Below are 14653 nucleotides of genomic sequence, written 5' to 3'. Positions count from 1 at the left end.
ACAACTCAACCTGTAGCTCAATTTAATCTTTCCTATTGTAGTGTGTAAGGGGAAACATCCACTCTACCCGAATGGAGATTTAAAACCTCTCGACTGTCAGCCAGGCTTGCTAACCCCCCAAGCCACAATATGTATTTTTGCAAATAATATACAAATTTATCTTACATACCAATATTTTATAACCTCATATTACTTGAGATTTCGTGATTTGCAATGATTACTAGGCCTTCATGCTATACATTTCAAACATTCTTTAAACATACTGCCTAAAAAAGCAAAGTGCCAAGAGTCTATCCACTAATCCTGCCGTGCCTCACCTGTGGGCTATTCTCACAAGACTGTGAGCGCCGGATGCTCTGCTCTTCCAGGAGGAGGGACTTTCGCTTGTTGCGGCCTCGCTGCTGCTGGTTCTGCTGTTGCACTTTGGTCCTCGCGTCTTCCAGGTTCTTCTGGAGTTCATCACACCGCAACTCCAGTGACTCTACAGTGCTTGTCAGACTGTCAAATGAAGAGGCAGGATTAAGGGTACTGGTCCATCAACGCGTAACATTTTATGGTAACACTGATCTTAATCATACTTAAACATACATAATACATGCATGTACAGTACGTACCCAGAAAAAAAAATACTACTACTACTACTACTACTACTACTATTACTACTACAACTACTAATACGGTATAATTAAGTAAAGAGTGACTCACTTCATAAAACTATAAACACAAAACCATCACTATAAGAATGGTGAAACTCGAAGACTGAAGCTCGACTTACCTCTTAATCTTTCTTTTGTCCGAGGCACCTTCAGCTGCCAGCCGCTGATTATTTTTCTCCAAGTCTTGGATAGACACTTCCAGCTGCTCGTAGATGCGGAGACGAGAGTCGTTCACCTCCCGAAGAGCAGCTGTTTGTTTGCTCAGGTACTGCAAGAAACACGGAATATAAATTAAAATATAGATTAACATACGAGATAGAACAAAGTAGATTACAGCTTCCCCTTTTCTCTAATTTCCCATAGGATCTAGAAACTCGGCAATATTTTGGGTCTAAAGGTCTGGGACTGAATTCTGGGGCGTCTCACACCTCAACGTTTTACCCAATTATTATTATTATTATTATTATTATTATTATTATTATTATTATTATTATTATTTATTTATTTATTTTTTAGCAGACTATAGTGGTAATCACTGATTTTGAAGGGTGATTTCATGGTTCTCTTAAAAGTTTAACATAGATTCTGCACCACTAATAGTAAAAACAGCTATGAAAACCTAACAAATCATTTCTGTGATCATTGAAAAACAGCTGCCGTGAGAACGTGAGAAATTAAAATGTCGAAATGTTTATACCTTCATACTGTAAAGTGTAAGTGCCGAATAATGCGGGCAGACTGCCTGTTCGTACTTCAGAACACGTTGTCACACAAAAAGCATAGCAAGGCAACTTTAAACACATGATGCTAATGATACTGTTTGTGCGTCTTCCATTCTGCGTCTTGTGATGCGTGTTGCCTGCTCGTATTACACACGGGTCGGATGTCGTTGCATATCTGTCAATGTTCTGTTTAGAGACCACACGTGTGTCAAAAGTTCAGATGTAACGGTGCCCTTGAGGTTAACTAAAACACAGGAACGCCGACTCCAGTAACGTTATCCACTTAACTCTGTACTGACACACACACACACACACACACACACGATCAGTGGGAGGATGCGTTCAAACAGTATGCATGTATTTAAAGAAAAGCATGAAAATTTTACTTTGAAAGACGGGATGTTGCAAGCCTGACTGAATTCTGTAGAAATACACATATAAAGGTAAAAAACACACAAATCAAGGTCATACACATGTAGATCAGGCCATACAGTCATATACTACATCTGAGTATAACTAAACACACACACACACACACACACACACACACACACACACACACACAGACACCGTTTAGTTAGTAGTTAAGCCCGACTTGTGTCCGCGGTGGCCACAATTCCTCGCCCTCAAGCTGACCCGGTGGTTGGTACTGCCAGTACTTTTTTGTGCGCTGCGGTGTGTTCCGACCGTGAAGTTGCCTTGCGAATAGCTTAACTTTCTCGACGTGCGGACCTTGCAACGCTCTTTAAGTGCTCCGCTGTACTAAACTGCATTCCAAGCTGTTTCCATGAGAGAGAGAGAGAGAGAGAGAGAGAGAGAGAGAGAGAGAGAGAGAGAGAGAGAGAGAGAGAGAGAGAGAGGGAAGAGTAGCAAGAAGACGGAGATACGGAAAGAGGAGGAAGGAGTAGAAAAAGGAAGATATCAGTCTTTTTAACTGGTCTTGCAATACAATACTGATCAAGTTCTTGCAGACCTTAACCGCATGCTGTTATACAAGTTGCGGCAATGTCAATTTTAACCCCACCTCACCGCAATGCATATCGTTACGTATATACCAGTGTTTCATACCGACACTGCACCAGATTCTGAATCACTTCTGTGTTGCACCTCCACTACAGTCATGGGGCTTATATAGTTGAAGTACATGGATTTTTAAGTGTTTTTTATGTTCTAGAGGCAGATTAACAATATTTCTACATTATTAACATGAGAAACAGTCTTGAGAACCCGGCTAATCATCTCTGAGAGCTGTTAAGTGCACTGAGCAGCTGAGTGTCTGAAGGGCGTCATATGGTGTACGGTGTGGAATGCGACTCGGAAGTGGAGACAGACGGAATACTGGGATAAGACGTCCTTCAGAGAGAGAGAGAGAGAGAGAGAGAGAGAGAGAGAGAGAGAGAGAGAGAGAGAGAGAGAGAGAGAATAAACAGTAAGTAGAGCAAAGCATTAATCACGCGTCAATAACTCCATAACAATGATCATGCGTAAATCTGTCAACCGGCCCACGAAAGTATTTACGAGGAGTTCAAGTTTCTCTCCATTGCCTCCGCCCGTCTCGCTTTGCTGGCTGGAGCTAACCACTGCCCGCACCTCGGAAATAAGAAAGAAAAAAGAAAAAAAAAAGATTGATATACCTTTAATGAATAACCTGGTGAATATAAAACGTTAGGTAAGGATTTATGTACTTTTGCCATACATTCATTCTTTTCTACTCCGAGGGATCAGTTATTTTCAGTCCTTCACACACTCCTTTCCTTCTCCGTCACTCTTTCTCCAATCTCTCCTATACTGCGCCAATTATTTTCGATCAATCAACATCTTTCTCCTCCACTTTCTTCTTTTTTATTCCTTTCCACTTTATTTCCACAGTAACAGACCAAATTCATCTCGTTTCTTGGAGCCAAAACACACGAAGGTTTGCTTGAGAGTGAGTCACCGGCGCAACATTCGTGCACGGAGAAGAGAAAGAGATGCGCAGAGAAGAGTGCAGTGTCGGTGTCATCGCTGTAGTTTCACCATCTCACGGCCCGCCTCACACACTTCCGGTCACCAAGAGAGGAGGAGGGGGCGAGTTGGCGCGAGGGAGGGAGAGAGAGAGGAAAGGGCAAAATCACTTCACGTAAAACAGACAACAAACTGCTGGTGAAAATTAACTGGCGATGACACGTGAGTAATTCATTACCTCCTTTCCCTCGTCTCTCTCTTTTTCCCTTCTGGACCGGAACAGAAAGACAGACGAACGAAAAGAAAGCAACGTAGTTTTATTTTTGTTCCTTTTTTTTCGGTCGGCTCACAAGAAAAACAAATGTAAAAGGTAGAGAATAGGAGAACAATACAACCTCTCTCTCTCTCTCTCTCTCTCCTATTAAAACTTCAGCTTCCTGGATCTGGCCATATTATTCTTATTTTCAGTGCATGCAATGTATAAACTAAATGGTCAATGAAAATATCAATACCAATATCTCTTTCACATCATCAACTGCCACACCCTAACCTCGATCTCCTGCAGCTGGTCGTCCACCACAGCCTGCTGCTGCTTGAGGCTCACTTCCAGCTCGCGGTTCCTCTCCAGCAGCGTCTTGCCCAACTCCGCGGCAAGCTGCAGGTCTGTGGGGAGACAGACGGTTAGCGGGTTAGCGAGGTAATGCACATCATATTACACACCACCACTGTCTAAAAAAAATTGTGTTACTGGTTATGCTAATACATTACAGTAATTACTACTACTACTACTACTACTACCACTACTGCTGCTGCTACATATAATAATAATAATAATAATAATAATAATAATAATTGTAATAGTAGTAGTAGTAGTAGTAGTAGTAGTAGTAGTAGTAGTAGTAGTAGTAATTTATAATAATAACAATAAAAGTAATTTATAATAATAATAATAAAAAGTTCATGTTTACATTACCTTTCAAAGCCGATGAACAAGTAAAACCTTATGTTGATAGAAAATACAAATAACAAAAGATATTTGACATGAAAACAAAGGAAATATTGTGTAGCTATAAAATCTTACTCATCGATAAAATAACAATAAATAGATTTGTGGTATTATTACTATTGTGTGTATGTGTGTATGCATGTATGTACGTGTGTATGTATGTAAGTATTCTGAACGTTTAATCTCCGTGGGGTTGGGGGTCGCGATCTCCACTTGGTGTCTTGCATTACGGATCATTCGCCACCACTACGAATAAACAACGCACCAAATCAAAACCATCCAAATATCCATCTCCACAAAGCCCATGACGACTTCACAGCAGCGAGTGTCAGCCCTGCCCAGTCATTGCGGTGCCTCACATCAATCATTCAATCAACTTTCCGTCATTTTGTGCACCACCACTCTCCTCTTTGTCACACCGTCTGTCATTACTTGAAGAGATCGATGGCTGTTCAGTGGTTGGGGTGAGGGACAGACCAAAAAGTTTGAACTGTGCGGTCTGTGTGGTCAGTTAAGTAACTCTCTTTCTCTCTCTCTCTCTCTCTCTCTCTCTCTCTCTCTCTCTCTCTCTCTCTCTCTCTCATCATACACAATGCGAGGAAGAATGTCTGATATTAATTTTTCCTTTGTATTCCATTGTGTTCGCTCTCAACCTACTTTTTTTCTTAGTCAAGCATAAGATAAAATCCTCGTCACACAGGCAAGCAAGGCAGTCACTGATAAGCGTGATAGCCCACATCGATTTTACAACTCACTGTATTTTTAAATGCTCTGCTCTCTCACCAGATTTTCAAAGTACACGGAGGTGATCAGTCGGGTCCTCTCAGGTGAAAATGCCAATAACATCCACTATAGTCTGTTAAAAGGTAAAGATAAGATACCTAAACGTTTTAAGTACACGGACGCTTAACTATTGAGGCCACGGACGCCCAGATCAGGAAGGGAAGCTCGTGTCCTAAAAGTAGCGGCGGGGAGAACTGGCAAGATTAGATAAGTCAACTTTTTCTTTCCCACCCGACGCTCTGTAAGGAAAACCCAACCGCTCTATTTTTTTTTTTTTCATAAGAGTCGACTTTGCTAATAATTCTTAACTTACATGGAGAATATCACTACTTAGCTTTGCTTCATCCGCAAATTGGGTCTTGCTACTTTAAAACCATGAGACAGACAGAGAAACAAACTGAGACACAGAAACTGAGAAACACAGACTGACACACACACACACACACACACACACACACACACACACACACACACACACACACACTTCGTACTGTTGGCAAAACCTGTGGTACGCATTTCGTATTTTCCATCCGTTGGTTAATGAGAAATTCCGCGGTCACTTTTTGCGTCTAGTAGTAATTGTAACTTTCGGTGTAAATGTGGCTCGCGGCTGGTCATGTCAGGAGTTTTGATTTACTTAAGTCTGCCTCTCTCTCTCTCTCTCTCTCTCTCTCTCTCTCTCTCTCTCTCTCTCTGTCTCTGACGGTGGGAACATTTGGAAAGTAAAGAAAGATCAATGGACGTAGTTTCCTGTCTTGGCCAACATACTGATTCTCTCTCTCTCTCTCTCTCTCTCTCTCTCTCTCTCTCTCTCTCTCTCTCTCTCTCCCTCTTTCTCTCTCAGTGCGAAAATATAAACAGCACAGACGAACGAACGAACAAAGCTCTCTGTGTCATGAACTGCGATGCGCTAAATATTTTGTGTGTGAGAGAGAGAGAGAGAGAGAGAGAGAGAGAGAGAGAGAGAGAGAGAGAGAGAGAGAGAGAGAGAGAGAGAGAGAGAGAGAGAGAGAGGAGGAGGAGGAGGAGGAGGAGGAGGAGGAGGAGGAGGAGGAGACGACAAGAAGAATGTGGAGGAGGAGGAGGACAGGGAAGCAGAGGAAGTCAAGGAGCATGAAGAGGGGCGGGAATGAGGTTGGGAAGGGGGAGGTGGCGACTACAAGGGGCTGGATGGCGTGGCTTCCGACAGAATTAAGGAGAAACGAAATCAATCGCCAGAAGAGAATAAAAATTACAAGTTTAGGAAGGATTTTTATTTTGGTGTACTGAAAATCCCTTCTGTATTTATTTATTTATTTATTTACTTATTATTTATTTATTTATTTTTTTTTTTGTGGGGGTCTTTCGTGTTGATCTATCCCTTCTTTTCCATTCTTTTTTCTTCTTGGCGTATTTCCTTCGTGTTCTAATCATAATCCTCTTTTCTTTGCATTTTCTTTCTTTAACTTCATTTCTTTACCATTCTCATCCCTCTCGTTTCAATATTTCGTCACCTTTATCGTAATGATTTTTTTTTTCGCTCTACATTTTCCTTGCCTTTTCGTGTCCACCTGCGATTCAGTATCCTCCTTCCCTTATTTGTTTCCCTTGTTCTGCTTTTTTTTCTTCTCAAAATACTACAAGTAACTTAACCCTTGAAGGAACACATCAAAAGTATTCGTAGTTTGTCTTCTATCAATTTTTTTTTTCCTTTTTGGCATTTTTATCGACTTTAGTAAATCCATCCATGATTTGCCATTAACTTTTTTTTTTTAATTCTTCTTCTAATCCTGCAAATCCTACGTTTTCTTTTTCCTTATCCTTCCTCATCTCCATCCTTCTCTCACCACTAAACGCTCTCTTCTCTCTTTCTTCCTCCTCGTGCTGATCATTTCCCTCCTCACACGCATTCCTCTTACTCCTCTTCCTACCCCTCATCTCTCTACTACCACGCATTCTTCCTTTTTCTTTTCCTCCTTCTCTTGCATATCCTTCCGCTAATCACTCTTCTGTTCACACATTTTTTTTTCTCCTCTTCCTCCTCCTCCTCCTTCACTTCCTAATCCTTTTCCTACTAATACACATTCTGTTCTTCATCTTGTTCTTGTTTCCTTCTCAAGTTATTCTGACCTCAGTTTCGTCACGCTCCGTGGAAGCTGCACTGGCACGCGTCTTTCCTCCTCCTCCTCCTCCTCCTCCTCCTCCTCCTACTGGACGCTAATTTTTCTAATGTGTTACTACGCACACTTACGTTTCATATTTTTTTCTTTTCCCACTCAGGTTTTTACACTTATTCGCGTCTTCCTGTTGTTATAACATTTTGTTGTGTTTAGATTCCGGTCTTTCGTGTTAATTTTTTCTCCCTTTTTTTCCTCTCGTCTCCTTCTCCTCCTCCTCCTGTTGCTGCTGCTGCTCCTCCCCCTTGAAGAAACCTTGAACTTGTGTTTGGTCATGGCCACGCCACCACCACTTCCTGACAGCGACATCTCTTGGTTTTAAAGAAAGAGGAGGAGGAGAAGGAGGAGGAGGAGGAGGAGGAGGAGGAGGAGGAGGAGGAGGAGGAGGAGGAGGAGGAGGAGAACACAACGGAAAAAAAATATATATATATCAGTTTTATCACGAGGTTAGCTGCTCATGGGACGTGATGAGCATGAATGAAAAGGAGGAGGAGGAGAAGGAAGAGGAAAAGAAAGAGGTAATAATGCAGAATAAGGACGAGGAAAATAAAGCGATGAGTAAAAATAAGAAAAGGGAAAAAGGAATGCGAAATTAGAACCTGTTAAGGTATGAAGGAAAGAAGAGAGAAGAAGAGAGAAGGGAAGGGAATGGAATGAAAAGATACAGGAAAACAACGAAAAAAGACGGTCTAATCAGGTCATGGCGGCGCAGCGTGAGGTTATGGAGGACGAGGAGGAGGAGGAGGAAGAGGAGGAGGATATAAGCATTAATGAAGGACAGAGGGAGTGATTAAACGAGAGGAAGGAAGGGAGGGAGTGAGTGGATGCCTGTGTGAGTGATGGTAGGAAGGAAGAAAGGAAGGAAGGAAGGAAGGAAGGAACGAAAATACAATGAAATAAAGATAGGTAGATATAGATAGATAGAAAGAAAACAAATAGATAAATGGATAGATAGACTGATAGATAGATAGATAGATAGATAGGCAGAATGAATGAAAGAAGAAAAGGAAGGAAGGAAGGAAGGGAGAAAGAAAAGAAGAGAAAGAAAAAGAAAGAAAAAGATAGGTAGGTGGAAAGAAAGAAAGAAAAAGGAAAAGAAAGATAAAGACGGGAAAAAAAGAAAGCGGAAGGAATGGAAAACAAAAACAAAAACAAAGAAAGGAAGAACTTAGATGCAGGGGAAAATATCTGAGACCGGGGCGCGGCAATGGAAGAAAAACAAAGGAATGAAGAGCGGAAGAAAAAAAATGGGGAAAATAGGAAAATAGGGAAATGGACGAAAAAAAAAACGTACGTGGATGGGAAAGGCAAGAGATAGGAAGGACGGAAGTAAGGAAAGAAGAAGAAAAAAAAGGGAACAACTTGACAGCCATTAGACAAAGGGAAAAATTGACAGGAAAAAATGGAAAGATACAGGGAAAAATGCCAAAACAGAGAAAATAAAGGATGTACAGGGATGAAGGGATGAAAGTGTGTAGGGAAAGAGGAGGAAAAGAAGAAACCTGAGGAGGCAATGAAGAGGAAACGTACGTTCGTCACAGTCCAGGAGGAAGGGAGGAAACAAGCCTGACGGGGACGAAGTAACCACACAGGCCTACAACCACCACCACCACCACCACCACCACCACCACACACTGACATAGCAACAAGTATATATCTCCTTCTTCCCCTCACAAATAATAATAGCTTACAACTTCTCTGTCTTACCTTGTAGTGTAATTAACCTTTTTTAGTAATTCAGTGTGTAGCGTAGTATACTGAAAGCAGACTGCCTTGTATAGAGTTAATTTCAAGTGTAATTCACTATACATTTGTTCATCAGTGACATAGTTACCATTAGTGCTATAACTGTTATTATTACGATTACTTCATCTAACATTATTGCTATTACTACACTATTACATCAGCTATAGTTGTAACGCCACCTGCTACTGTCACACACACGCACACACACACACAAAGTATCAATAATCACCAGTATTGCTCTGTACAACAGCGCTCTTGTACCAATCAGCACTATTGCCACACGTCCCTCACCCTCCCTTCCGCCGCTGGACTGCACGGCTCGCCACTCTAAGTACAGAATCACTCCCATCACGTGCGTCCAGGAACATCACAGTCATCAAATGTCACTCTATACATTCACTTCCTACTACAAGACAAATGTCTCCCTCAACACCTTTCATCGCACGATTCTTTCTCTCCCCCCATCTCCTCTCGCCTCCCCTTTCTCTCTCTCTAGTCGTTCCAGCAGATGTCATTACAGTTTCATTTATTTCCCCTTTCTCCATGACAGTGGCGTTACGCTGCATCTCCCTTTACGGCGCCTATTTTTCTTAAGATTTTAGTCAGAGCACTGACTCGGGTATCGCGTCATAATGATGCCGTGTGTTCCCGGCTAGCAGGCCGCCGGCGGCATTCCATCACGGCGCTTCCACCACAAATCTTTAGAAAACTGGCACAGCCGCTCGTCGCTTACGCTGAACGAGCAGCTCCACAGGAAGGAGAGTCCGCCGTGTCATGGCGGGAGAAAACGCACAGCAGTAATGACGAAAAACACCCAGAATGCGAAAGATACATGTCTTGGAGAGGAACGAAATCTTGCGAGGTCCAGCAGCTCGATGGTCACGTTCCCTGCTGATCAGGGTGGAGGCACGCCCTGCACCAGCAGACATGTGTGTATGTGTGTGTGTTGGCCACTGTGGGTCGCGTCAATGGAGAACCACAAATTGCACTGCGAGCACGTCTCTAAATATTCAGGGGCGTTCTCATGGATGACTTGTTGCCTTGTTACCTCGCCGCAGGGTGGTGGTGGTGGTGGTGGTGGTGCATGGCTACGGTGGTGACTGACTATGATGCTGATAAAACTACTATTGCCAGTGCTGATGAAAGTAATGATACACTAAAAAAAATCCTCTAAACACAGATAAGTTTAACATTCCCCTCCGCGCATCGTCTTCACACAGCCGTCCCTCTGAGTACAGGATAACAAGACACGTCCTCACCTCACGCCCTCAGACTTCCACCACTCACGCCCCAACAGTTCCCATGCCCGTCAAGACTTACGACCTTCCTGCCTCACGACCTTTCCCTCCCGTTTTTGCACAAGGGCAACCGGAACAAGGTCGTGACTTGCGACAAAGACCCGGTGAACAATATATAATCCTGTTAGCTGTAGCCACGGCGCTATCTCCTCTTCCCCCCCTCCCATGAATGAAGTTTAATAATTGAATCACGAACAGCATTTCCCGCGCGCATGACCCATTGTGTGAGGGAAATCTCATTTGCTTGGACATGACATTCTCCCCTCAACCTGTGCGTGTTTGGGGTTACTACGGCGAGACGAGACTGGCAGATTGTGAATGAATGTACAGTACTTGAATGCCACAGCGAGATCATATGCATAACGAGGAATAGCAACGAATAGAGATGACTGACAAGAGACACAACGGTCATATACGTTTTCCATACTATGCTACTAAACTTTCAAGACACACTCTGTAATTTTGAATATGTACTCTTTATTGAATAACTCTTTTGAAAATGGCATCTCCAGTATTTTTTTTCCTTTTTTTTTTTTACCCTTCACAGCAACAACAAGTATGGGCGTGTAACTTCTTATATGGAAACCTCAATACTCAGTGCATGTAAAATCATTCATACACATTTCACCCCGGAAGCAAACCCGCGTGTAGAGAGAGAGAGATCCTGCACAAAGTAATTATTCATTTCATACATCCTGCAAGCGAGCTCAAGGCAAACCAGTGGGTCACAAACTGTGCATGCAAGTGACCCCGTGGCTGACTCATGAACCTGCTCACACCCTCACTGCCCTCACGTTACGCATAAATCTCTCTCTCTCTCTTTCTCTCCCGTATCATGACTATATTTCAAGGGCCACAAAGATATTTAGCCGGGTTCTCAATATTTCTCCCGTCAATAATGTAGATATGTTAATCTATCCCTAGGGCCATAAAAAATATCCTTAAAAACCCATGTCACTTCAACTACAGGCCTTTGAAAGCAGTCGAGCTCCTTATAAACTCCACAGATAGTCTCGGAAGTGGGTCAGTGTCTCGTCCTTGGTTCATACACGAGGGTGATCACTTAAAACACTATCAAAGGAGGCCAGGGAAAGGTGAGATGAGAAGGCACGCGACACTGATCTGAACACTTGTCTCTACTGCTTCTCCCTTTGAAAGAACGCAGAAGAGAAGGACAAGATATGACCTTCACACTGTTTACTTGACACACAGGTTAAGGAAGGAAACTATGCTGGGCGCGGTGCAAGCTTCCGCCGCCGCCTTCACCACAGCGCCAGTTATGAGTGGTGAAGGCAGAGAAAGAGTGTGTGTGTGTATGAAAGAAAACGGAAGAACGGACACAGTTTCTAAGAGTACGTACTGTTTCACTTCTATTCACCAGTTGCTTGAGTTCTTAGTAAAATAGATCGGTCATCTGACACTGCAGGTTTTGATCGCACGTTTTACTGTTATGTGTGTGTGTGTGTGTGTGTGTGATACCTGAGGCTCCTGTTTGTCTCTGTGATGTGCGTGATATTTCTGGGATGCTTGTGGTGAATGTGCTTTTAAGACTCAGTAAGACAAATATTTATCTTCTATCTTTTTTTTTTTTTTTTCGTGTGGTTTCGCCAACAAATTCAGTCAAAGCACTACATTGTGACAGTGATGTAGTATGACGTGGCTTTTAGTAAATTGATGCTCTCTCTCTCTCTCTCTCTCTCTCTCTCTCTCTCTGGAAATCGTCATGAGGCAGCAACGACATCCAATTTTCGAGCCTCTAATGGTCTGTCGATTTCCACAAATTGTCATTCCTCTGGTGAAACAAAAGACCTTCACTTCATCCTTGGGCTTCATCACAACTCTCTCTCTCTCTCTCTCTCTCTCTCTCTCTCTCTCTCTCTCCCCAAACACAGCATAAATTTAAATTTCTATAATATTCTGAACACAACATCGTCTTTTATTACTAGAATTGTGAATTCTGAGATATCTTCCGTGGTTAGGATTAAGTTGCCACCGACATTGAATATAAGAGTCAAGATACACAGCCTATTATTATATTAAGCAATGTGTCCCCCACCTGGCCGCCCTGGCCTAGCGACGCCACCTGAATGAATGAAACTTCAACCCTTCAGGCACATCGTGGCTCTGCAGAAAGTCTCGACAAACTCACAGCAAAGCTGTGTGAATGTTGAGTCACACCGGGCCGCAGGGGAGAGATGATCAGCTCTGGGTCCTGTACACACCCTTCGGTGCTGCTTTGATGAAGTAACACTAACCCCACGTGAGTCCTGGTGCTTACCTTCGGGGCCCTTCAGCATCTCCAGCTCCACGGTGTAGTCCCAGTACTCGAGGGAGTTCTGGCCGGAGTCCGTGTGAGGCAACTTGTAATCCCGGGTAGTCCGCAGGCCCTCGGTGCGGGAGGGAGGCCAGGGTCTGCCTGCCCCCACGGTGGTGAGACGCCACTCCATGGCAAAGGTCAGGAAGTCTTTGCGTTTTGCTTGAGTAACTGCTCAGAAAAGGTTGTTTACCTTTACGCTTGTACTGTTTTGGTATCCACGCGTATCTGTCATGAGTTACATTCGCAGTAACCCCACAGATGATGTTTGAGATTGTTCGTAATGAGCAGCTTTCCTTTTCGTGACTTCCAGCAGAGTTTTTAACATTCTTCACCTTTCCTTTCACAGTGCTCCAGCTGACGGGGCGAAGATTGCGATGGATGCAGCTTGGATGCGAGTCTAGCAATCTGATTCTCCTCTGTCGCCAGAGATGATTTGCACCCACAATGGAATCCCTCAGGCAGCCAGTGGCTTGAGCTGCTCTCCGCGCCGCCACACGCCGAGCTCTTCCGTCATCGCGGTTTCGTAATAATGTGAGAAGACTGATGCGGTTTTTCTTCTTTCTTTTTGCCTCTCATATTCCACTACTTTACTTTTTATTCATTTATTTTCAGGTCAATATACTAAGAAGAGTCAGTCAGTTCCTGCACCGCCACGCTACGCCAAGATACACGGAGAATTCACTGTTCCTCGTGGTCTGCTGCGGCACGGTGCGCTGTTCAGCAACTCATGGTTTGCTTTTGCTTCCTACCCATTAAGTGAAAACAGGAAAATGAATTTAGTAAGATATTAACGCGACATTCAAAGAAGATATCACACTGACATTCCGTGGTGGTGGTGGTGGTGGGGGTATAGTAGTAGTAGTAGTAGTAGTATATACTGCCCCCGTTTGACTAACGGTGTAGAGGCGTGCGTGTTTGTTTGTCGACCTACACATTCTCTCTCTCTCTCTCTCTCTCTCTCTCTCTCTCTCTCTCTCTCTCTCTCTCTCTCTCTCAGGATGAAAGAATGCTTTAAACAAAGATAAAAAAAAAAAAAATTGTCAGTGACATTATAACGCAAAATGATAATTGATGTATGTATGAACGCCTCAAAACACACACACACACACACACACACACACACACACACACACACACTAAATAAACATAAAGCTAAGTGCATACACCTCCGTACGTTCCGCCACATGACCACCTCCCCCTCTACGTACACATCCCCACAGTCGGCGCGCGTTGCAAGCTAAGCCGTGTGAAGTATACCAGTATGTACTGACGTCAACCTTGCCTTGCCTTGCTTCGCCTCGCCTTGCCTCGCCTTGCCTTGCCTTGCCTTGCCTTGTCCTCACCCTCACGTGGTCTTAGCTCCTACGTCCTTAACGCTTGCTTACTGAGCTAGCTGTAACAAGTTCTTCTTTTAAGGTAGAGGGACAGTACCCATGAAACCAACACACGCTTTGTAAGAATAGAACCAACGGGAGACTTTTCTAAGATACGGTTGACTATGAGTAACTGACCTGGCATTAGTACTTACCCTACGTGTTGGTTGTCACAGTAAGTGAAAAAAAAGAAAAAAAAAAGAAATGTAAGTTAATAATTTCTTATGTCACAGAGAACCTCAAGACGCGAGTCTACAAAGATTACTGTTTGTGTTGGACTCTACTACAGCTCTTGTTGACGCATAGACCAAACTTTTCATAAGAGTTTTAAAACCTCCTTTCTGGTTCCCACAGTATAAAAAAAGAAAAAAATCCAATTCTTAACCACACAAAACAGAACCTGGAGGCACGATCCTACTAAAGCTACAGTTGATACTGGACTTGCTAGAGTGACCTGAAACCCGCGTGCTGGTTGTCAACATCTAATAAGAAAAGGAAGTACACACCAGTCCTTCCTGCGACTCTATTTTAGCTACTACTCTTGACGATGAAAGGCCGTACAACCGTCTTGCAATGGCGCCCTTAGTCTTCTCCGCACTAGTTGTCAAACACGCCGTCGCTCCCAGCAAGCCAGTAAGCCGCTAGACACCCA

The 14653-nt window shown here is 43.3% G+C and overlaps 1 protein-coding gene across 3 annotated transcripts in view; it reads right to left on the bottom strand.

The window, feature by feature from the left end:
• Positions 1-14653, bottom strand: part of LOC135107067 (uncharacterized) — a 79152-nt gene that overhangs the window by 13501 nt on the left and 50998 nt on the right. For 2 of the 3 annotated variants that reach the window (XM_064016679.1, XM_064016680.1), the window contains exons 2-5: positions 12590-13373; positions 3873-3985; positions 776-924; positions 318-498 (exon numbers count right to left, since the gene is read on the bottom strand). In XM_064016679.1, coding sequence (XP_063872749.1) covers positions 318-498; positions 776-924; positions 3873-3985; positions 12590-12758 — 612 coding nt within the window. In that variant the 5' untranslated portion in view covers positions 12759-13373. The remainder of the gene's footprint in view (positions 1-317; positions 499-775; positions 925-3872; positions 3986-12589; positions 13374-14653) is intronic. The other variant, XM_064016678.1, reaches the window with a different exon arrangement.

The sequence above is a fragment of the Scylla paramamosain genome, chromosome 14, assembly GCF_035594125.1.
Source record: "Scylla paramamosain isolate STU-SP2022 chromosome 14, ASM3559412v1, whole genome shotgun sequence".
In the NCBI taxonomy this organism is placed as follows: domain Eukaryota; kingdom Metazoa; phylum Arthropoda; class Malacostraca; order Decapoda; family Portunidae; genus Scylla; species Scylla paramamosain.
The sequence above is the reverse complement of the archived record's forward strand: the minus strand, read 5'-3'. Positions and strand labels throughout refer to the sequence as shown.